General features: G+C 43.4%; 2 protein-coding genes across 2 annotated transcripts; both read right to left on the bottom strand.

The window, feature by feature from the left end:
* Nucleotides 1-54: 54 nt before the first annotated feature.
* LOC130120380 (uncharacterized) lies at nt 55-14,792 on the bottom strand. The gene is made up of 4 exons (XM_056288927.1): nt 14,004-14,792; nt 13,351-13,427; nt 428-503; nt 55-108 (listed from the first exon to the last, which is right to left on the bottom strand). Exons 1-4 carry the CDS (start codon nt 14,790-14,792, stop codon nt 55-57), a joined length of 996 nt encoding a protein of 331 aa, XP_056144902.1.
* Nucleotides 14,793-16,989: 2,197 nt separating this feature from the next.
* LOC130120379 (methyl-CpG-binding domain protein 5-like) lies at nt 16,990-22,513 on the bottom strand. Its single transcript, XM_056288926.1, has 5 exons — nt 21,714-22,513; nt 20,574-20,676; nt 20,280-20,439; nt 17,949-19,817; nt 16,990-17,051 (listed from the first exon to the last, which is right to left on the bottom strand). Exons 1-5 carry the CDS (start codon nt 21,818-21,820, stop codon nt 16,990-16,992), a joined length of 2,301 nt encoding a protein of 766 aa, XP_056144901.1. The 5' UTR covers nt 21,821-22,513.
* Nucleotides 22,514-23,287: the final 774 nt, after the last annotated feature.

Here is a 23,287-nt window from a genome sequence, read left to right as displayed (position 1 = left end):
CACTAAATTAAGATCCACCTTTAAAAAAAACCCTCTCGATCCAGATATTTATTGTCATCTGGGTATGTTCCTCCTTTTGAGTTTCTGGGCTTTGACTTGTCTGTGTCTCTGTTACAAACAGTGAACCACAAAGAGAGAAAAACATGTTAGAAAAGTCATAAAATATAACTCTTAAAATCTAAATACGAAATAAACAGACCGTGGACTTGATCCTGAGGTGCAAATGGCCCTCACCACAACGAGAAACGTGCCATGTATAGGAAACAAAATGTACTTTTGTCCTCATGGTTTATTATTGAAAGCACTCCTGTCTGTAACAACAAGGCACCTCTAGCCATCAAGGTGATTAGCTTTTAAGTAAATGTAAAAAATTCAAAATGTCATGCAAACGGAAAAATAAACTGTGCTGATGAATTTTAATACTCACGTTGCCTGTCAATTTGTTTAGCTCGCTCACTGGATCCTCTATAGCAACCTCGAGGTAGCCCTTCAACTCCATGCTGCTATAAACACAAACAATGAGAACACACTTACTGAGTAGTAATAGCACGACTAAATTATAATGTTGTCCCTAATGTTCTAAGAAGAGCCAATTACAGAATACAAATTTACATAAGCAAAAACATTTGTTTCTAAAATCTTATGGAACATCTCAAAAAAGATAAAAACATTAGAAAATATGTCAGAGAATTTGCATTAGTTCATCTGGACAGAACATTTATTGAGAGAAATGTCTTTATGCATGCTCAATAATCCAGGTAAGAAAATCAAAGAAGGTTGAATCAGTTCATCTGGCCACAACATTTGTTGACAGAAACGTTTCATCACTCATCTAAGTGACCTCTTCAGTCTCAACTGACTGCAGGTATCCCAACCATTATAAACAATACAGCTGCATAACGACCAAAACCAACGATCAGTTTCATATGCAGATATGGGCATGACCATTAACTAGAGTTTCAATGGCCATGTGTACTATTCACAGAGGATTTGGGAATGTTTGCAATCACAGCATTCCAAGATGGCGACAGATGTACTCTTAGGCCGCCTCCTCGGTTCAGGGATGGTTGTTCCCTCTTAACATAGATGGCCTCTTTGACTCCCTGTTCAAACCAGCATTCCTCCCTCATAAGGATGTACACATCCTAATCCTTGAAAGAGTTGGTCCACTGGCACAAACAGAGCAATATAGTCTACGCTCATAAGTGCCAGGAGGATTGCCATGACTTGTACATTGGTGAAACTAAACAGACGCTGGCCAAGAGAATGGCACAACACTGGAGAGCTAATGTGTCAGGCCAGGACTCGGCAGTCTACACCCATCTACAGACCAGTGGCTAGTTTTTCAAGGATGAGGATGTGCACATCCTTGATAGTGAGGAACGCTGTTTGAATGGGGAATCAAAGAGGCCATCTATGTTAAGAGGGAATGACCATTCCTGAACCTGGGGGGGGGGGGGGGGGCTAAGAGTACATCAGTCGCCATCTTACAATGCTGTGATTGCAAACATTCCCAAATCCTCTGTGAATTGTACACATGGCCATTTAAACTAGTTTCAAACAGTGGCAAACTCTAGTTTGTCATGCCCATATTTGCATATGAAACTGGTCATTGGTTTCAGTCATTATGTAATTGTATTGTAAATAAAGGTGGGGTTACCTGCAGTCAGTTTAGACTGAAGAGGTCACTTAGATGAGTAATGAAACTTATCTGTTGATAAATGTTGTATCCAGATGAACTGATTCAACCTTCTTTGATATTGAGAGAAAAGTTTCATCACTCATCTAAGTGACCTCTTCAGTCTCAACTGACTGCAGGTATCCCCACCCTTATGAAGAATACAGTGGCATGACTGTTCCTTGATCTACGGAAAGCATTCGATACCATTAATCATAACATCCTACTGCATAAACTACTCAATTTCCATCTTTCCACAGAATTTGCCAACCTTATCAGATCCTACCCCTCAGCTTGCTCTCAGCTTGTCAAAAATCGATAATTATACATCTAATTCTCTAAATCTATCAACTGGTGCCCCACAGGGCTCTATACTGGGTCCAATCCTATTCAGCATGTACATTAATGATCTACAGGGTTCCTGCAGAATTCAACAGGTTACATTTAAGACTTTTTAAGACCTTCTTAAGACCACTTTGAATAAAATCTAAGACCTATTTCCCAGCAAAAAAAAAAGAATGAAGGAAAATTACTGTGAAAGAATAAAAAAGTCCTAGAATTACTTACAAAGTAAATTTATTAACATCCAACAAGAACAACTTCACATTCCATCAGAACAATTCTTTCAATGAACATGCAGTAAAAAACAACTACAGTACAGGCATCTCCTACAGCTCACAGACTGTGTGTCGGGGTATGAATGGAGTTTGGGGACAGTTAGTGTGCGTTTACATCTGCCAGTCACACACTGGTCTATACACATTTTATAGAATACTGAGTGTATGTGTATTTGTGTGTGTGTATGTGTGTGTGTGCTCTTCATAATATTGCTGAAATTGAATGTATGTCTAAATACCAAAAACTAAATATGTTCAATACATATAAAAATGTAATGATCAATAATTAATTATTTACTTTGACATGTTCTAGCAAATCCTGTGCTTCTGCATATCCCATAAACTGCGACCCCAGGTACCTTGACTGAACTTGCCCCTCCTCCCAGAAACATACATGTAGATCCAGCTGCTTGGTTTTGATTGTCTGGTTCAAGCTTTCATCAAACATGAGAATGAACAGACCGTTGTTTATTTTAGAGACGAGGTCTCTCTTTATGTATTCCGCTAAACCACATTTCATCATGTAGGCAGTTTTGTCACCACCACACGTGAATTTTTTCGCTATTTCTGAACCTGGGAACATGCTTCTAAAGAGCTCACCTATGCCCTCGTTGGTGCTTTAGGAATAGTATTTAGCTACAGTATTTAGTTTCCAAAGCACCTCCGCTTTTAGGGTTGGCGTAGACCCAAATGTCGTCCGCAGGGTCAATGAATCCTGATGTTGTTACGGGATTTGTTTGGATCATCGGTTTACATTCATACACACATACCTGCATAAACACACACACACACACACACACACACACACACACACACACACACACACACACCACCTTACATACATCACATACTATTATTGTAACTGTTTTTTGTTCTGTTTTGTTGTTGTTCAGTTACTATTGTTGCTGCAGTGTTGAAGAACCGAAACTCAAGAATTTTACTCTCTCATACTTTTATAATGAGATGTAACAAATAAAGAATCTTGAATCTTGAGCTGCTGCACTTGATGCTCCTGCAGCAGTGGCGAACACCGAACAGATGGCAGGCATTTGTTGTTGGCTTTTCAGTGGGGTCTTGTGTTTCTCTGACTGACCATGCGATTCTAAAGCCTTTACCCCCAATGTACCGAGTTTAATAGTTTTCTTGCATAGGATGCAGCGGGCTTCAAAAACATTCCCCTCCACGGGTTTCAACCAAGCACTAAACGTGCTTTTCTCCAACCACTGGTAGTTGAATTTGCATTTCCCCATGAAGTTAGAAAAGTAACAGACAAAAGTTAAAGACTTTAGCATTCGTTTATCTCTTGGCTCGGACTGACAGTATGACACACGCGACAGGATACAAACACAAAACACAAAACATTGGTTCGGTGTCTCTGATAAATTGACCGGGGAGCTGCAAAGTAATGACTATTGGTTCCATGATGTTTTCTTTCAATACGGATTATTGGAGCGGAACTATTACTGTAGTGCTTATGTTGCAACACGGACATTTCTCTCAAACACATTCAACGTGCCAGAGAAGTTCTATTTTTAAGACCTATCAAAATCATATTTAAGACCAAAAGACACATTTAAATCAAATTTAAGATGTTTTAAGACCTCGCGTAAACCCTGGATCTACCTTCTGTGTGTGGAAAATGTGACATCTTAATGTATGCATATAGTTGTTTTTTCTCATGGTAAAACTACAGAAGAGGTAGCAATCAAGTTAAGAAATGTTATGTTGAAGGTCACATCCTGGCTTAACCAATGTTGTCTGCAACTGAATGTGTCGAAAACAGTTTGTATGTTTTTCTCAAACGGCAACAGCATAAATGTAGAGTAAGATATTCTCATCCAGGGAGAGAGACTACAAGTTGTCTCAGAATACAAATACTTAGGAGTACACATACTAGATTCAAACCTCGGCTTCAAAACCCACATCAAAAGGATCTGCAATAAAGTAACGTTTAGTTTGGCAAATTTCAGGTTCACCAGAGACTTCCTATCAACGGAGGCAGCAAAGATATACTTCCACTCAGTGGTTGTTTCCTATATTACCTGTTGTCTGATAAGATGGTCTAACATACTCTACAGCATTTAAACCACTGGAATCATTACAGAGACAAGCACTCAAAACCTTAGACAAGAAGCCATTCCCCTTTCATCATTGCCATATTCTAAAAAAGTATAATCTACTAAGCTGGGAAAACCTCACCAAATACAAGAATGTCTGCCTAGTTAATAAGATCATGCATGGATTAGCTCCTCCTCCTCGGTCCAGTTTCATCAACTTCAAATCTACCACAAACAGAGCAAGTAGAGGTGTAGCTAGAGGGGACTACACAGTCCCACTCAGGAGAACTGCATTTAGTCAGGCTGTCTTCTCCTTTAGAGCATCACATTAATACCAGTAACACAATCAATTAGAGAGCCCCATCCTTATGGCTTATTAAGAACCAACAATGTCCACATTGATGCTATTCGCACACACCTTTAACATGTTGTTTAACAGTATTGTACATTAGCTCTGTTGTATTAATTTTTTTATATATTATTTTCTATATTATCTTTAGCTTCCATCCATCCATTCTCTGAACCACTTATACTGCTCTCAGGGTCGTGGGGATGCTGGAGCCTATCCCAGTAGTCATTGGGCGGCAGGCAGGGAGACACCCTGGACAGGCCGCCAGGCCATCACACAGGGCCCACACAGGGCACACACGCACGCACGAGTTTGCATGTTCTCCCCATGTCTGCGTGGGTTTCCTCCGGGTGCTCCGGTTTCCTCCCACCGTCCAAAGACATGTAGGTCAGGTGAATCGGCCATACTAAATTGTCCCTAGGTATCCTTATCTTTTTCTACATTATTTGTACATTCTGTATATATTTTCTTGTTTGTCTGCTCTTGTTGTTCTTGTATTGTATATTAACTATGTTGTATGTTTATTTTATGTACTATTTTATTATCCTAGGATGCCTAACAACATCAGGCAAAGGGACTGCCGATGGAAACTAGCCTCTTAGCTAACTTGGGTACATTTAGATTTGTTTCAAATGTTAATTAATGTACATTGTCCCTTCCCAAATAAATGCTTAAATAAATAAATAAATGACCGAAAACAACGATTGGCTTCATATACAAGTTGCCGTGACCATTAACTAGAGTTACAATGGCAATGTGATTGGGGAATAGCATTGTAAGATGGCAACAGATGTACTTTTAGCGCCCCCTGCCCCTCGGTTCAGGGATGGTCGTTCCCTCTTAACATAGGGGCTCTTTGACTCCCCTTTAAACCAGTGTTCCTCCCTATCAAGGATGTGAACATCCTCATCCTTGAAAGAGTGGCCACTGGCCTGTAGATGCGTATAGAATGCAGAGTCCTGGCCTGATGCGTTAGCGCTTCTGTGTCATGTCATCCTCTTGGCTAGTGTCTGTTTGGTTTCTTTGATGTACAAGTCGCAGCAATCCTCCCAGCACTTAACAGCGCACACTTATTGCTCTGTTTGTGCCAGGGGATCCAATCCTTGAGGTGGACCAATTTTTGGCACAGCGTGTTTTGGGGTTTGAAAGAAACTGAGACGCCGTGTTTGATCAAGCAATCAGTGGACTGGGACATGTTCTGTGATTCGTCGGATGGCAACATTGACGAGTACATGGAAGCAGTTATTGGATTCATCCGGAAGAGCATCGAGGAGATGGTGCCCATTAAAACAGTCAGGGTGTTTCCAAATCAGAAACCATGGATAAAGAGTTCCGTTCAGTCTGCTCTTGCGGCACGAGACACCACCTTCGCCACAAGAGATGAAGCAGAGAAGACGAAAGCCTTCAATGATCTCCAGAAAGCTAACAAAGCAGCCAAACGAGAATACGGTAAGAAGATTGAGGAAGAACTAAGAGCTTATGACCCATGTAGCATGTGGCAAGGATTACACACAATATCGGACTTCAAATGGACACCCAGCAGCTCAGCCAACGCCACTGCCTCCCTCCCGGACGAGCTTAATAGTTTTTATGTTCGGTTTGAGGTTTCTGATACCAACCTCCCGGTAGAAGCCCCCACCAATGCCGATATGAACAGCACACTGGCCATCGCCGAGTCCAACGTGCGCAGGTCATTCATGCGCGTGAACACCCGCAAAGCGGCCGGCCCGGACGGCATTCCAGGCCGGGTGATCAGAGCGTGCGCAGCTAGCTGGTGTCTTCACGGATATTCTCAACCTCTCCCTTTCCGTGTGTAGTCCCCTCCTTCTTTAAATCATCAGCCATTGTGCCAGTGCCGAAGAAGACCAAGGTAACATGCTTGAATGATTGGCGTCCTATTGCTCTCACTCCCATAGAGAGTAAATGCTTTGAGAAGCTTGTTAAGGCACTAATCTGTAGCATTTTACTGCCCACCCTTGACCCCCACCTATTTGCCTACCAACAAAATAGATCCACTGATGACACAATAGCCACTACACTCCATACTGCCCTCACCCACCTGAAGAAAAGGAACTCCTATGTGAGAATGCTGTTTGTAGACTACAGCTCAGCATTCAACACCACAGTCCCCTCCAGACTCTACACCAAGCTCAGGGACTTAGGACTCAACCCCAGCCTGTGCAGCTGGATCCTAAACTTCCTGTCAAGCTGATGACTGCATGGCCACACATAGCTCCAACTTGGTGATAAAGTTCACTGACAACACGACAGTGATGGGCCTGATCACCGATGATGACGAGACGGCATACAGGAGAGAGGTTAACAATCTAATCAGGGGTGCCAGGAGAAAACCTCTCTCTCAACATCGACAAAACCAAGGAGCTGATTGTGGACTACAAGAAAAGAGGGGGGAGGCTGGGCCCCATCATCATCAATGGGACTGCTGTAGAGAGAGTCAAGAGCTTCAAGTTCCTCGGTGTCAACATTACTGAGGACCTCAGCTGGGATGAACACGCCAGCCATGTGGTGAAAAAGGCACAGCAATGCCTCGTTCGCTTCAGGCGACGGAGGAAGTTCAGCATGTGACCCAAGATTCTACGGGCCTTAAACAGAGATACAACCAAGAGCATCCTGACTGGATGCATCATCGCCTGGCATGGGAACTGTACTGCCCGCAGCCGCAAAATGCTGCAGAGGGTTGTGCGGACAGCCCAGGACATCAGTGGATGTGAGTTTTCCTCCATCCAGGACATATATAACGGACGTTGTGTCAGCAAAGCCTGCAGGATTATCAAAGACCCCAGCCACCCCAACTATGGACTGTTCCAGCTGCTACCATCAGGCAAGTGGTACCGCAGCCTCAAAGCCCGGACCAGTAAGCTCCGGAACAGCTTTTTCCATCAAGCAACTAGGCTTTCGAACAAAGAACATTAAAGACACTAAGCCTGTTGGCCGGACTGACTGGTACTGACCTATGGTCTTCAGTGGATCATCAGTTTACACACACACACACACAAACACACACACACACACACACACACACACACACACACACACACACACACACACTCTCTTGGGCTAGGCGATATGACTTCAAATTAATGTCACAATTATTTCCAACTTTTACCTCGATTACGATTAATGAAAGATCATTTATTTTATACGTTGTTTTTTTTTTTACACTGCCCTCATAGTTCTCTGACAAGGTCTGTACTGTAAATATGCTGAACTGCTGGGATATATTTTTCTAACGAAGCATATCTTATGTTTGTGATTTTTGAATGATTTAAGGAAACACACAGATGAACTTTTTATGGGTATTTATTGAATATTTCAAACAACTGTAATCAAAATCAGTTGAAATCGCAGGTTCTATTCATTGTCAATGTAGTGCAACGTAAGGCTGAAATATGGCTTCATCGTTCTACCTGACCAGAGATCAGACGTGGCTGCAAAGTACCGAACAGATTTTAGTTCAGCAGATACCTTCTCATGACATGTTTTGTACATGTTGGGAACTGCTGTTTGGGAAAAAAAAATTCCTGATGGCACAGCGTATCTTTTGTCGAGGGTTTTAATGAGATGCTTAAACCCACTATGTTCCACAGTAGCTACTACTACTACTTTTGGCTGCTCCCGTTAGGGTCGCCACAGTGGATCATCTGTTTCCATTTCTTCCTGTCTTCTGCATCTTCCTCTGTCACACCAGCCACCTGCATGTCTTCCCTCACCACATCCATAAACCTCCACTTTGGCCTTCCTCTTTTCCTCTTCCCTGGCAGCTCCATATTCAGCATCCTTCTCCCAATATACCCAGCATCTCTCCTCCACACATGTCCAAACCATCTCAATCTTGTCTCTCTTGCTTTGTCTCCAAACCATCCAACTTGAGCTGTCCCTCTAATATAATTGTTCCTAATCCTGTCCTTCTTCGTCACTCCCAGTGAAAATCTTAGCATCTTCAACTCTGCCACCTCCAGCTCCACCTCCTGTCTTTTCATCAGTGCCACTGTCTTCCAACCATATAACATAGCTGGTCTCACAACCATCTTGTAAACCTTCCCTTTAACTCTTGCTGGTGCCTTTCTGTCGCAAATCACTCCTGACACTCTTCTCCACCCACTCCACCCTGCCTGCATTCTCTCCTTCACCTCTCTTCTGCACTCCCCATTACTTTGGACAGTTGACCCCAAGTGTTTAAACTCATATGCCTTCTTCACCTCTACTCCTTGCTTCCTCACCATTCCACTGTCCTCCCTCTCATTCACGCATATGTATTCCATCTTGCTCCTACTGACTTTCATTCCTCTTCTCTCCAGTGCATACCTCCACCTTTCCAGGCTATCCTCAGCCTGCACCCTACTCTCACTACAGATCACAATGTCAACCGCAAACATCATCGTCCACGGAGACTCCTGCCTGATCTCGTCCATCAACCTGCCCATCACCATTGCAAACAAGAAAGGGCTCAGAGCCGATCCTTGATGTAATCCCACCTCCACCTTGAACCCATCTGTCATTCCAACCGCACACCTCATCCACCATTGTCACACTTCCCTCATACATATACAGCACCACTCCTACATACTTCTCTGCAACTCCCGACTTCCTCATACAATACCACACCTCCTCTCTCAGCACCCTGTCATATGCTTTCTCTAAATCTACAAAGACACAGTGTAACTCCTTCTGGCCTTCTCTATACTTCTCCATCAACATTCTCAAAGCAAACATAGCATCTGTGGTGCTCTTTCATGGCATGAAACCATACTGCTGCTCGCTAATCATCACCTCTTCTCTTTACCTAGCTTCTATTACTCTTTCCCATATCTTCATGCTGTGGCTGATCAACTTGACACCTCTGTAGTTGCTACAGTTCTGCACATCACCCTTACTCTTGAAAATCGGTACCAGTATGCTTCTCAGTATGCTTCTTACTCTGTTCCACAGTAGCTATGGGAGCCATATCCTTCACGATGTAATATGCAATGGCATCAGTTATTTCTTTCCATCTTCTTGACTATTCTTGCAAATGTTTGTGTTGGCAACAGCTGCTTTGTGGAAGCACTTTGGCGTTTGTCGGTCTCTCTCTTCTTGAGCCACGCACTCTTCATATTCAGTAATGTGATTGTGTTCCAAGCAATTCAGCAAATGTTGGTGTTAGTTTTGATTGCTGAAATTATTTTTCCCATAGTGTTAACATTTGACTTCATTTTGTTCTGTGTCGTCTTCACTGAAGCCAAAATGTGTCCAAACGACGGACATGTCATTCTTTTTAGATATAAGTTGCTCAGGTTGAGGCCTACTCGTTGGCTCAGTGTTAGCGTTTGTGCCATCCATGCTACCAGCTTGCTTTGAGTGAATTTGGACTAACGCTAGTTGAACGGGGCGGAGGCACGTGACTGAACACGACGTAATATTTTTTTTAAAAGGACAGTTCATGAACGCACGCATTGGGGAAATTATTAACCGAATTAACTGACATGAGCAATATTAAGTCAGTGAGGGATTAATTGCCCAGCCTAACACACACACACACACACACACACACACACAGCTTGGCATACACAAACACACACAAATATGCAAACAACTACACACACATGCACATTTATTATGGCAGAGCCTATATACAAACACAGCACCTTACATACACCACACACTATTTATTATTATTACTGCTTTTTTGTTTTGTTTTGTTGTTATTTTATTGCTATTGTTACTGCAGTGTTGCGGAGCCGAAACATAAGAATTTTACTCTCTTGTCCTTAGAAACGTAACAATAAAGGATCTTGAATCTTGGAAAATACGCGTCTCAACTGTTCTGAAACTCCCGCCACATACGTAATAACCAGTGGTTTACGCCCTGGCAGCTGTTGTCCTCCTCTCTTCGACCGGCTGCACTGTTTTGGAATCTTCCTAGCTTTGACAAATGCCCAACTTAACCAGGGCCTGTTTATGGGATTTAATTTCCTTACCTGGGTTATTGAGCATGCACAAAGGCATTTTGACCCATTTCGGCAAGGATTGCCTTAAAACTTGTACGCAAGTACGAGCGAGTGGCACGTAAGATGGCAGACTACAGGATCCACCTTAGATTCAGCCTCAGATGCAGACAGAGTGGGATTATGCCTACGAGCCAGCAAATGAAATCTTCGGTCAAGGGCCAACAAGATCCTTCAGAGGGCACAGAGCCAGCTGTTGAACAAATGGGTGAGGCAAACTAATTTTACCATCGACACTTTGAAAGCCAAAGAGGAGCAGATCCATCAGAGACTCATGTCGCGTCTAGATGAGACCACTTTCCAACGTCTGACTGAGCTCACAGAGAAGGCTTGTCTAGCACAACATGGAAAGTTGAAAACGAGGCAGCAAAAGGAGTTTGACCTACTTGCTGCACACCAGAGACATCAGCAGACAACAGATGGCGTCCTCAATGGCAGACAGATAGACTGACACCTGACACATGCCGGCAATGTGGACAGACAATTCACCCAGGTAGAGAAAGACATACTTGCTAAGGGGCTGAATTTTGCTGTAACACCAAGGCAAATCTCACTAATGGAACTGATCACAGCCACGGAATCAGCGATCTGTAAAAACAACATCATGGACCTGGAAGCGAAGCAACTGCGGACGAAAGATTCAGCCTGCCTCAGCAATGTGAAGCCGCCGCTGTCCAACATCAGCACAGACAGGAGTGCACTCACGACTCTCAGTAAGGACAATAACGTCATCATCATTCCAACAGACAAAGGTACATGCACTGTTGTATTAACACAAGACAATCATGAGAAAGTTATGATGTTACTCAGCAACGAATACTTATGAGCCCCTAAAACAAGATCCAGACAGTGGTTACAAGAAAAAGGTGATAGATTGTCTGAAGTTGTTAGAACAGGACAATGCTACTGACAGAATTTTGTACCATAGATAATACCCAGGGGAAGCTACACCTAGTCTATATTGTTTACCTAATATACATAAACAGGATGTGCTCTTACGGCCTATTGTTTGTATGATTAACTCAGTGACCTATAATATTTCTAAGATTCTGGCATCAATTCTTAACCCATTGGTAGGCAGTAATGAACATCACATTCAGAACACTATGGATTGTGTGGAAAAGGTGAGGGACATCATTATGGAGAAGGATGAAACAATGGTCTCTTATGATATTGAGTCTCTCTTCACGTGTGTTCCTGTTGATGAAGCAGTGGAGGTAGTACGTATGAAATTATAAAATGACCCCACCCTTAACACTGACCAAGTGCGGCTGCAAGCTGTGTCTTCAGTCCACGTACTTCACATACAGACGGCAGTACTACAGGCAGAGGCATGGGTGTGCTATGGGTTACCCAGTCTCACTTGTAGTGGCCAAGTTGTATATGGAGGAAATGGAAAAGAGGGCTCTGATGTCCTACCAGGAACACCACTTAGCCATTGGTCCAGATTTGTGGATGACACCTGGGTTAAAATTAAATATCAGGACGTAACACATTTCCCCCACTACATTAACTCTGTGGACAACCACATCAATTTTGCCAGGGAGGATGTGAAAAAGGACAGGTTAGCCTTCTTTGACTGTGAAATTGCAATTGGTGATGGGGGACATTTAATTGTTGATGTTTACCATAAACCAACACATGCTGATCAATACTTCGGGTTTGACTCCCAGCTCCACTGCAACACAAACTAGGAGTCATCAAGACGCTGTACCACCAAGGTGACGATGTCCCCACCGACAGCAGCCAGGGAAAGGGAGAAATCCCACTTTAAACAGGCCCTGGTTAAATGTGGTTATCCTAACTGAGCATTAGTCAAAGCCAGGAAGATGCCGAAACAGTGCACCAGCTGATCGAAGAGAGAAGGACCACAGCTGTCGAAGCGTAAACCAGTGGTGATTCCATATGTGGTGGGAGTTTCAGAACAGTTGAGACAGGTATTTTCCACACACCGAATCTCAGTTGCTTTCAAACCCCAAAACGCGCTGCGTCAGAAATTGGTCCACCACACAGATCGGGTTCCCTGGCACAAATAGAGCAATATAGTGTACGCTGTTAAGTGCCAAGAGGATTGCCGTGACTTGTACATCAGGGAAACCAAACAGACGCTGGCCAAGAAGATGACACAACACAGAAGAGCTAATGCATCAGGCCAGAACTCCAGTCTACACCCATCTACAGGCCAGTGGCCACTCTTTCAAGGATGAGGATGTGCACATCCTTGATAGGGAGGAACGCTGGCTTGAACGGGGAGTCAAAGAGGCCATCTATGTGAAGAGAGAATGACCATCCCTGAACTGGGAGACGGGGGGATGCTAAAAGTACATCTGTCGCCATCTTACAAATGCTGTGATTGCAACCAATCCCCAATCCTCTGTGAATAGTACACATTGCCATTCTAACTCTAGTTAATGGTCACGCATATGAAACCGATCGTTGTTTTCAGTCGTTATGCCACTGTAAGGGTGGGGATACTTGCAGTCACTTTAGACTGAAGAAGTCACTTAGGTGAGTGATGAAACGTATCTGTCAATAAACGTTGTATCCAGATGAACTGATTCAAATGTCTTTTGACTTTCTTACCTGGATTATTGAGCATTCATAAAGACATTAAAAAATATGGCAAAATATTGCTTCATCTCACCTTTGGTGAATTTTGCTTGCTTTGTGCAGTACCTCCAAATCATTTTTCAGTGTTCTGTGAAATCTCTTTGGCTCTACCTGACAAGCCGTTTTTTTTCCAGGCAGAAAGAACATGACTTTAATCATTATTATGCAGTCAACATGTATCTTTCAAGACAAATTCAATAGAACTGTTGGTGGACAAAGTAACAGTATGGGTGGCAATGGACACATTCACAAAAAGGCTGTAGACAGGCTCTGTAAATTATACTGCAATGACCCCTGGAATAATGTCAGTTCCATTATATTGTCACGCAAGTATCAATCCTTTTTCATTTAAGGTAACTGAAACCACAACAGGCCAAAATTGCAACACACACACAATTCAGAAGACTACAGATTCTTTGTTACATCTGTCACAGTAAATTCTGAAACACACTAGAATAAACTCCCCTCTGGAACACAAACTCATTCTCTAATACTCCCATTTCAGAGCTAGGGAGAATTATCAGTGAAGTTCTGAAGCAACCTGACAAAGGTTGTGGAGTGTATGGAATGGAAAGAAAAAAAAATCAAACTCCTTTCTCCTATCCCTTCTTCCTTGAATTATTTAAAAAATCATTTTTCATCAGCTAGAAATAATAAATGCTCAAAATGTGGTTAAAATGATCATACCTTGCCTTGAGTGCTCTGACACACACCACCGAGGTATGTTTGTCCCTCCTTCTTCAGCTTACTCGGCCCGGAATTGAAGCCTAGACCCGGACCCAACAGCAGCTCCCTTGCATGCTGAGTTCTGGATCGGTTCTGGAACCGCTGGTTGGAGCTCGGGATATCAGCAGAATCTGGGACCTCTTTGCTCATCTTGCCATTTGTTGTGTCAGGCATTAAGCTGCCACTGATGTTGCCTTTAAGATGCAAATGCCCGTTGGGGTCCCCATTGAGCAGACCATTTAGATATCCATTGTTGTGTCCATAGTCACTGTGAAAACCCACTTCACTGACCTGGGAAGCAGTAGAGTGCTCTAGAGACTGGTTACTACTGGGGTATAAACCTCTTGGGTTGGGACTCCCACCGTTCATATAGGCAAAGAGGTCTTTCCTTAAGTCAGTTCCATTGAACTGAGATGGAGTGTACACCTGAGGGGCCAGAAATATGTCTCCTCTTGACACCTCTATGTAGCAACTTTTTCCATCCAGACTCTGAACAGGCGTCGGATGTGGCCCATCGCTGTGCATCAAACTGTGTTCTGGAACCTTGAAGTCTCTGAGCCACCGTCTTCTCGGTGCACAACACTGGGGGGAGTGGACACCAGTGGGTGCTCCGACAACAGGTGAGGGAACGCTGTTCATCTGTTCGGGTTTCCTGTGGGTGTGACCTGTTCTGGGTTGGTGTCTCGCCACCTCCTCAGGGTACGCGCGAAGGGCACAATGGATGACAGACTGGGAGGGCTGTCCCGGCATGGCCGTAATGGGCACTGCAAAAACATTACCGCTATTAGGTATGGGAACATTGGATGTGGTCTCCTTGCGCAACCCTGCTTGGATCTGCTGGTTGGGATCATTGACATCTCCAGTATGAGGGTTGAACTCCTGCTGACTGTCCTGGAGGATAGGGACCCTGGGCTGGGATGTGCCATGTAGTCGACTTATGACTATCCTGGGAGCGTGCAAAATTCTTTTAGGCAAGCTCACCTATCAGAGAAATGGATAAAAGTTTGAACACAGGTTAAAAAAACAACTTCACATAATGGGCCTATTTCAAGAAAAACAAATTCCACCTATCTGTGAGTAAAGACTATTTTACCTGGAAATTCTGAATGGGACGTTTAATAGGATTGGAGGAGGAAATGCCATTGTGACAATCATGACCTGATTGGCTGTCTTGGCTCAGAATGAAGTTCCAAGCTTGGAGGGTAGGTTCACTGTGAGCTAGCTGCCGCCTCTGCCGGCTGGGCTCTAGACCTTGTCTCAGATCAGAGTTCGGAAAACAAGCTTCACCTATGGAAATGAAGAAAGAGAAAACACAGACGCCCACACAAGAGTTAGTATGGGAAAAGAGAAAGATCAATTGGGAGAGAAAGGTGTGCACAGAAAAAGGGGAAATAAGCACAGGTAAGGAGGGAGATGTCATCGAGATGACAGTCATGGCGATAATGGTAAGAAACCTTTGAAAAAGTTCAAAGGGCCTTTTACATTATTCAGTGTAGAAGAAAAATGACAGAGACCGTGAGGGCAGTTTCAACAGAAAATTGCTGAAGACATTCCTACAAATATTTGGAGTGAGAAGTTGTTTTTTTTCCCCCTTTTTCTCCCCAATTGCACTTGGCCAATTACCCCACTCTCCAAGCCATCCCGGTCACTCCTCTACCCCCTCTGCCGAAGGGCTGCAGACTACTACATGCCTCCTCCGGAACATGTAGAGTCACCAGCTGCTTCTTTTCACCTGACAGTGAGGAGTTTTGCCAGGGGGACATAGCACGTGGGAGGATTACCTTCTTCCCTCAGTTCCCCCTCCCCCTTGAACAGGCACCCCGACCAACCAGAGGAGGTGCTAGTGCACCGACCAGGACACATACCCACATCCAGCTTCCCAACCCAAGACACAGGCAATTGTGTCTATAGGGACGCCTGACCAAGCCGTTGGGAAAAGTTTCGTTTGACCAACTGTCAGTTGAATAGAACACAGTAAATGTTATTTATATGATTAGTGAAGAAAACAATAAAGACCTAAAATGATACGACTACCAATTTAAATGGTGGTGAAGAAAAATATCAAAATGTGATGTGCGAGAGAAAACAATCCATTTTTGACTTGGAAACTAAGGAATCCCTGACAGTGGTTCAGCTGGCCTTCATCAACCCAGAACCTGAAAAATCAGCAGACCTGCTAAGCTAAAGCAGGGCAAATCAAATGTAGATAGGCTACACCAGATAAGTCCAATATAACTAGCCAAGGGCAAAGCCAAAGCTTACCTTTTAACACCGTATCTAGGTAATCACAGTCCAGGATGAGTAGCCAACAGATCGACAAGCAGTGACAGGAGGAATTATTGAGCTTGCTGCTATCAAAGATTCATTTACAAAAGCAGATGACAAACCTCAAACAAAGTAGCCACCATGATCCGCTAACTTGGTTTCGGAGGACATGTGCTGAATCCACAGAGCTTGGACGCGAAGTGAATGTGATCATTTGTGTGGCGCTCCTGTATTGAGACAGAAATGCATCCTGGGTTGAAGGGTGTGTGTGTCAAATAACTGGCACTGTAAGGGAACTGCTTGTCCAGGCAACCAGAGTATTCTCCAACAAATACAAGACATTACAAAGTAGATAGTAACTAATATAGTCAGTAACTGCATGGCTAAGAATCTGTTCGACTGGATTAGCGTTACATTGTGAATGAATTGTCAGAAGTGACGCTCATATTCATCTCGTGGCAAAGCACATAGCACACCCAACTTCCCAACCAACTAAAAGCATTAAGCTCTAGCCTCCAGCTCACCATCTGGATCAATACAATATGCCAACTTGTTTAGCGAAAGCACTGGTCCCTTATTGTATGTGACCCCCCCTCTCCAGCTCATCTTTCCTATCTCTTTAAGAATGAAGTTTACCAAGATGGGTAGAGCTTGAGGTCACTCAGCCAAAAAGATTAACCGTCTAACTCACACTCTGGGGTGCATGACTGTTGGATCCAGAGTGGTCTGTCACAACTGTCACCTCTATGAAAAACACGGATATATGAACCATGAGTATACTTTCTGCAAGATTTTACTCTCTTCGGCCAACAATGACCAAACAATTCATCATTGAAAAACAAACCAGTGTGCAGTAGTCTATACAGATAGACTGAACTCGCTGTTTGTTGTTGGAAACTATAATATCTCTAAGCGAATCTTATAGCCAATACAACACCTGTATTGTCATTAATAAAAATAAAGATGGGGAGTTGAGTGTAAACTGCTGGACATTTTTGTATGTACTCAAAAAATGTTTAAAATAAGTAACAAAAATATGTCAATGATTGATTTGTGGTGAACGGCTAGCACACGGAGAGATCGACTGACATCTTAATTTTTCCTTGTTTATCACAGCAAAAATGCACAATATTTGTCCAGCTTCAGTAGATGCATACATGTTTTGCTGACTTGTAAAGGCAGCAAGGAGGAACAGGATACCATAACACTAAAACAAAATAATTAAAACTTGTATTTCATTAGACATTAGAAATTTTTTTAAGTAGCATTCATTGGCAAAAATACTTTAACATTGTACAAAAAAAAAGATATGTTTTTATCATTGCTCGAGAGTTACAATCATGGTTGCCAAAATAACACAACCACATTAAAAATTCCACTGGGTAACATTACCTGATTCAGAAAAGGTATCGAAACCACCATTGGACATCACTGAAGGCAATCCTGTTCTGTCCCTGAAAGGAGAGTTGCCTTGGGGTTGTTTTGCATGATGTCCAAAGTGCTGATGGGAAGGATTTGAGTTGCACATGGATCCTGTAGCTTCATGCATGCTGTAGCCTAGTGTCCCTACATTTCCACAAAAAGCAGGGTCCTGCATTTGATTTAATGGACCTGCAAACTGATCCATGTTTAAAGGTTCACCTGTATTATCATTTCTTTTGCCAAGGCTCTGATGACTGGAGATCTCCACTCTATCACGGAGTTGATGAGGTCCATGCACATTCTGCAAAGCTGAAATCTGAGGCGCACATTCATCAAAGAATGGAGAGTTGCCAGACTTGGCTGGGTGGTGGCCAGCATGACTAAGGCCATTCTGGGAACTTTGGTGGCTAATTGACTGGACAGGATGTCCCACTGAGGTGTTAATGGGCAGAGTGTCCTGGTGCAGAAGTCTCTTCATGGACTCCACATAGCTAGAAGAGCCAGATCTATGCTGGATGTTCACACTGAAGGACGACGTGTCACCTCCAGTCTTTCTTGGCGTTTTATGCTTAAGAAGCACGTCTCTCTGCTGGGCCATGAGTTTGTCTCTGAGTGCTGCTTTTCCACTTTGATTGTCGCTAAAATTTAGTCCAGAACTTGGTAGATATTTGGGATCTGAAATACTGTACCCATCACTGTACATTTGCCTGCCACCACCAACCAGCCCTGCCTGTCCTACACCACCAGCCTGGGCCTCTACTGTTGATGTCTTGATGGCCACTTTGTTATGATTATCTAGCTGTGCTTTGGCTGCTGCTGACAGCAGACTGCTAGCCGGGAAAGAGGAGGGATTCTGTTGATCCAGTAGTTGTTGTGAGGCCCCTCCCAGAGAGTGGTTGCTCTGACTGACACTGTCACATCCAAGAGCTGGAGGGCAAAGAGAGTAGGGATGCCTGCTCACACCCCCTTCCAGCTGGTTGGCAGCCTCCTTAAGGTGTTGGAGAGGCAAAGATGTCCTGGGTGATGCCATGGAGGTTCGAGGTGATCGAGAAGGGAGCTTTGACATCTGCATGCGCATAGAGAGAGGACAATTCCCAAACTGGGTGGAAGAAGAAACAGAGGACTGTGGATTGAAAGTCTCCTCAACCCTAATGGGAGCAGGGCCAGCTATGTGCACTGGTGATGTGATGGGTGATGATGAGACGGATGAGGGGGTTGGGTAATGACATCTCAGGCCATGCCCAACAGGTGCAGACTTAACCACTGGTAAGGGGAGGTTGCTTGGTAACGGGACAATAGAGGGAGGGATAGTTGCACTCATACATGAAACCTGAGGGTGGAAATGGAATTGGAGGCTTGACTGGGTGGAAACAATTTGGTCCTGGATGTGATTTTTGCTCGGAATTGGGTCAAGGATACCAAGGGGGTCCTTTTCTGAAGATGGCACTGGCTTCTTCTGTATGACACAGGGAGGTAACGGCTGCGTGTAGCAGGCAGACAGAGCATTACGCTGGTAGTTGACATTTGGAGGAAGGCTGCAGGGTGATTTCTGTCTATTGGGGCTTTTGGTGTTAAGTGAGGGCGATAAGGGGACATTTGTCATCCCACCCACAGCGAAAGACAGTTTAGTGCCTGAAGGAGAACTGCGGACCATGATGTGAGGCGGTGAAAGAGGGGTAAAGCACTCCCCGTTCTTATGAGCAGAACCCGGGCTTAAAGTTCTATGAAAACTGAGAACTGAGGGATCAGGGCTCCTCAGAGGATCGGGCTCATGAGATGGGTTTCCATCATCATAATGCAGCAAGCTACAGGAAGTGGATGATGGGGGGGTAAGGAAGCCGCTACGGTGGTTGCGATATGGGGACCTTTGAGCATTGTGGTCACCACCACCACCACCACCACAATGCCTTGCCCTGACATGGGATGTGTATGGAGGAGGAGAGCCCAGTTCATGTTGGTAGTGCCGATGACCAGAAATTGGCATCTTGTAGGATTTTTTGCCGTCTAATGAGACATTGTTGGATGAACCATTGAGCACATCGTTCCTTTTTGCTTGATGATTGTTTAAAGAACTCATCTTACCAGCTCCTGTAAAATGAATAAATATGTTAGCTCATCCTTGTCTAAAAACAGATAGAAAGCAAAATAGATATTAAGAACAAAATCCTTGTTTAACAAACAGAAGCTGGCAAATGTAGAATAAATCTTGAAGATTATTACATCTTATTACATGTTATTTTTTCATAGCAATTCTCTCATTAATTTGGAAGTGATGCTAACAAAGCATTAAGAGTAGCTGTCCTGTGCTGTTAAAGGGATGCAAAGATCTAATTAAACATGAGTTGGGCTCAAATCTTTCAAAGAGTTCGTTTCGTCTATTGTCATCAATGTAACGTGGGGAAAAACTTCCAATCTCGTTTGCAAAACAAGTCTTCAATACATGTTTTAGACACCAAACAAGTAATTATGATTAAAAAAAAAACAAAACAAAGAAATTTAAATAGCACATTTCAAAAAATACAATTAATTACAAAAAAAGAATCCACCTACCAATGGGAGCAGTTGGCAGCTTGGAGCCCATGCTCCTGTGCAGGGTTGCCACGGCAATGATCTTTCTCTTGTGGATGCACAGCTTGGTGACATCAGAGTCTGTTTTGGCATCCTCAGCTGTCCTCTGTTTAACTGCAGCCCCAGCATCAAAGTTAAACACCTGTGACGAGAGACAGTAATAACAACATGTGTTTGCATGTGTGTATGTGTGAGTATGTGTACAGCTGTTACAGCTGTAGCATCGCTTAATGTTTCAAGAGATTCCTATGTAGCATGGACCGAACAAAGACTGACCTTATGAGGTATGAGTGGACACTCCAGACCACACTTGCAGGTGCCATCAGAGAGAAGGTAAGTCTTAGCTTCTTCCAGACATGCCAGCACAGATCCACTGGGACTGTACAGAAGAGGAAAGCGATGACCACTTGATCTCTGCTACTACAGCCAGCATCATTGGTTCATAAGGATGCACCAATGCCAGTATTGGATATCTGGCTAATATAGTTCATTTCCTCATTACTGCTTTCGGATACTAAGAGACTCACCTTATTTCAGAAATAAAAAGCAAAGTGAGCTGATGTTCTGTTTTCACACAGAGTAGATGTTCCGTTATGGGGTGAGAGTATGTGACTACGTCATCATTTTAACACGGTGAGCCCGCACAATTGGTTTATGTTGTTGCTATTCAATAGAAACAACAGATCAAATAGTACTTGGTTATGGCTTGTACTTTATATTTAGCACTTGGAATGGCTATCAGTAGTAATAAAGTGGTTTCAGTGTCTAAGATGGTAAATATATGAAGCAGTAAATTCAGGATCAAATATACTTGATGCCAAATATATAACCGTGTTATGACTCCAAAATAATCAAGCCAACAAAATATGATAACTATTAAGGTATACATACAGAGAGAAGGAGGGTGCGGGTGAATACAGGATGAGAGAATCTCAGATATTTTCATGGTTAAACTGAACACAATCTTCTCTATATATGGAAATGTAAGTGTTTTCAAACTTGCTCTTTGACAAGGCCATGTTGGGTGGATTGGTCATGCAGAGAGGGACTACACTTCAAGGGATGCAATATCACCCTTCCTTCAGGGTGTTCTGCTTCACAGGCTTTGGTACTGAAACACTTTCACACCAGACCTCCTTTCCATCTTTTGCCAAGTGCAAAAATACTAGGACTATTTTTTTGGAGGGACATTTAATAAAAGGTCACAATGCTTCTTCGTACATGACATTCATGCCAAACTGGCCCACAAGGAAAAGAACAATTAAAAGGGTAAAAAGACAATGATGCTGTAGTACAAGGTGTTAAAAGACAGTTTTAGTTTTCTTTGAATGTCATTGAGGAAAAAGAAATGTAAACTGACGGAATATGAATAATAGAAAAAGGAAGGATACTGTATCAGGTTGAAAACAGCCTTACCTGATGTAAACAACCCGGCTCTGGTGGATCTTCCGCTGCCAACCTATTGGGACCTCGGCAGGTGACATCACATCTGACTGGCCACCGCACTTCATTGTTCTGTTCATTGTCCTTTAGGCCCGCTGCCTCGCACCTTTACCAATTACCAACAGTGCATGAGAAAAGTACTCAATCTGCACTCCATCCTGGACCTGATCAGTGAGCCGACCAACCAAGAGATGGGGGATGATCGGCAGATAAGTGTTGTTCACCCTCATATAGACCCCAAAATCCATTGGTTGTAGGGGATGTGTATAATAGTTTTCATTGACAACTGGGTTGTCACATCCTCCATTACGCCTCAAAATAGCCCAGGATGCCCCTCAATTGTAGTAACAGTGCTGTGCTCAAGCAGTCATTGACTGCTGCCAACTGCAGGCAGCCTCACATTGAAAACCAAACACTGAGCTCCATCATCCTTGTCCTGCCCAGATATAAAGTTCTCATATTTAAAAGTGCTTTGTGTGATTTTACTTAAATCCTGACCTCTATCGTTCAGCGATGTGAATAACAATACGTCAAAGCCAGAAAGACAAAAATATTCAAGTAGAAAGGTGGCAGATATACAGCAAGTTTGCCGATATCTGCCATTTTCAAACACCCTCAGTAGATATTGTCTGCTGGGATCACTTTACAGTTTGCTGAGGACGGTGAGACATGTCTTTTGGAGGGCAGAATATCAAACAACAACAACTCGGCCTGCCCGGTTCCTAGGTTTTTGACTGCAGAAATCTAGGGAGTGGGGTTGGGGGCAGGGTGAGCTGTTTACTTTATATCAGCCAGTACCATTCAGCAACACCAGCTAGTATTTACAGGTCATATTATGTTTCAACAAAGCCGAAACAGCACATGGCGCCTTTAAAGCATAGTTATTGTCAGCTTCTGTGACAGCTCAGAGCTGTGCGTTTGGAAGAGTGACCAGTGCCAATGGCAGCACAGCCATAAGTGGTCAGTTAGCCATAAAAGAAATCTGCTCTGGGACAATTTGCTCACAGATGAGAAGACCTACAGAAGGCACCAACAGTCAGTCATATTGGCTGCTTACTATATGCTCGACAGGGGAAGGCATGTAGCATCCTAGTAGTTCCAATCTGTAAAAAGAATCAGAAATATCAGAAAGAAGGAATCAGAAAGAAAAAAAGACATTATGATTGCCTGTAACCACACATAATTCAGTTACAAAGATCACCTTATAATTTGTTGCTAGAATTTCAAAATCCTCAATTTCTTATATATACATTCACCTAGAGTACCTGATCCATCCATTTCCTATTGGCAGCACGGATAAGGTTTAAGATTGCTGATTGGTGCTCAAAACACTGGATAAGAACAAACACAGAAACTCAAAACAAGGGTAGGCCCTCCAAATCCACTGATGTGGTGGCAGTTGGATGACAGAAAACCAATAAAGAATGCACAGGAGGAATATTACCATCTTGTTGCCACTGGTGATCTCATCATAAGGTATTGGCCGAGCCAGAGGCTAGATTAAAATGGGGGATGGGGGAAAACTGTCACGCCTTTTGCAGTGCGGT

Source organism: Lampris incognitus, chromosome 11, assembly GCF_029633865.1.
Source record: "Lampris incognitus isolate fLamInc1 chromosome 11, fLamInc1.hap2, whole genome shotgun sequence".
NCBI classification, from domain to species: Eukaryota; Metazoa; Chordata; class Actinopteri; order Lampriformes; family Lampridae; genus Lampris; species Lampris incognitus.
The sequence above is the reverse complement of the archived record's forward strand: the minus strand, read 5'-3'. Positions and strand labels throughout refer to the sequence as shown.

Excerpts from the sequence above, each read along its gene's own strand:
- LOC130120380 (XM_056288927.1), bottom strand. The coding sequence starts at position 14,792 with ATGCCGGGACAGCCCTCCCAGTCTGTCATCCATTGTGCCCTTCGCGCG. Across the intron at positions 13,428-14,003 it reads GTCAGAGCACTCAAGGCAAG|GTAGAGCCAAAGAGATTTCA; the intron begins GTATGATCATTT and ends ACGGCTTGTCAG. Across the intron at positions 504-13,350 it reads GCAAGCAAAATTCACCAAAG|CAGCATGGAGTTGAAGGGCT; the intron begins GTGAGATGAAGC and ends TTGTGTTTATAG.
- LOC130120379 (XM_056288926.1), bottom strand. The coding sequence starts at position 21,820 with ATGAACAGAACAATGAAGTGCGGTGGCCAGTCAGATGTGATGTCACCT. Across the intron at positions 20,440-20,573 it reads GTCCACTCATACCTCATAAG|GTGTTTAACTTTGATGCTGG; the intron begins GTCAGTCTTTGT and ends CTCTCGTCACAG. Across the intron at positions 19,818-20,279 it reads GCTGCCAACTGCTCCCATTG|GAGCTGGTAAGATGAGTTCT; the intron begins GTAGGTGGATTC and ends TTCATTTTACAG.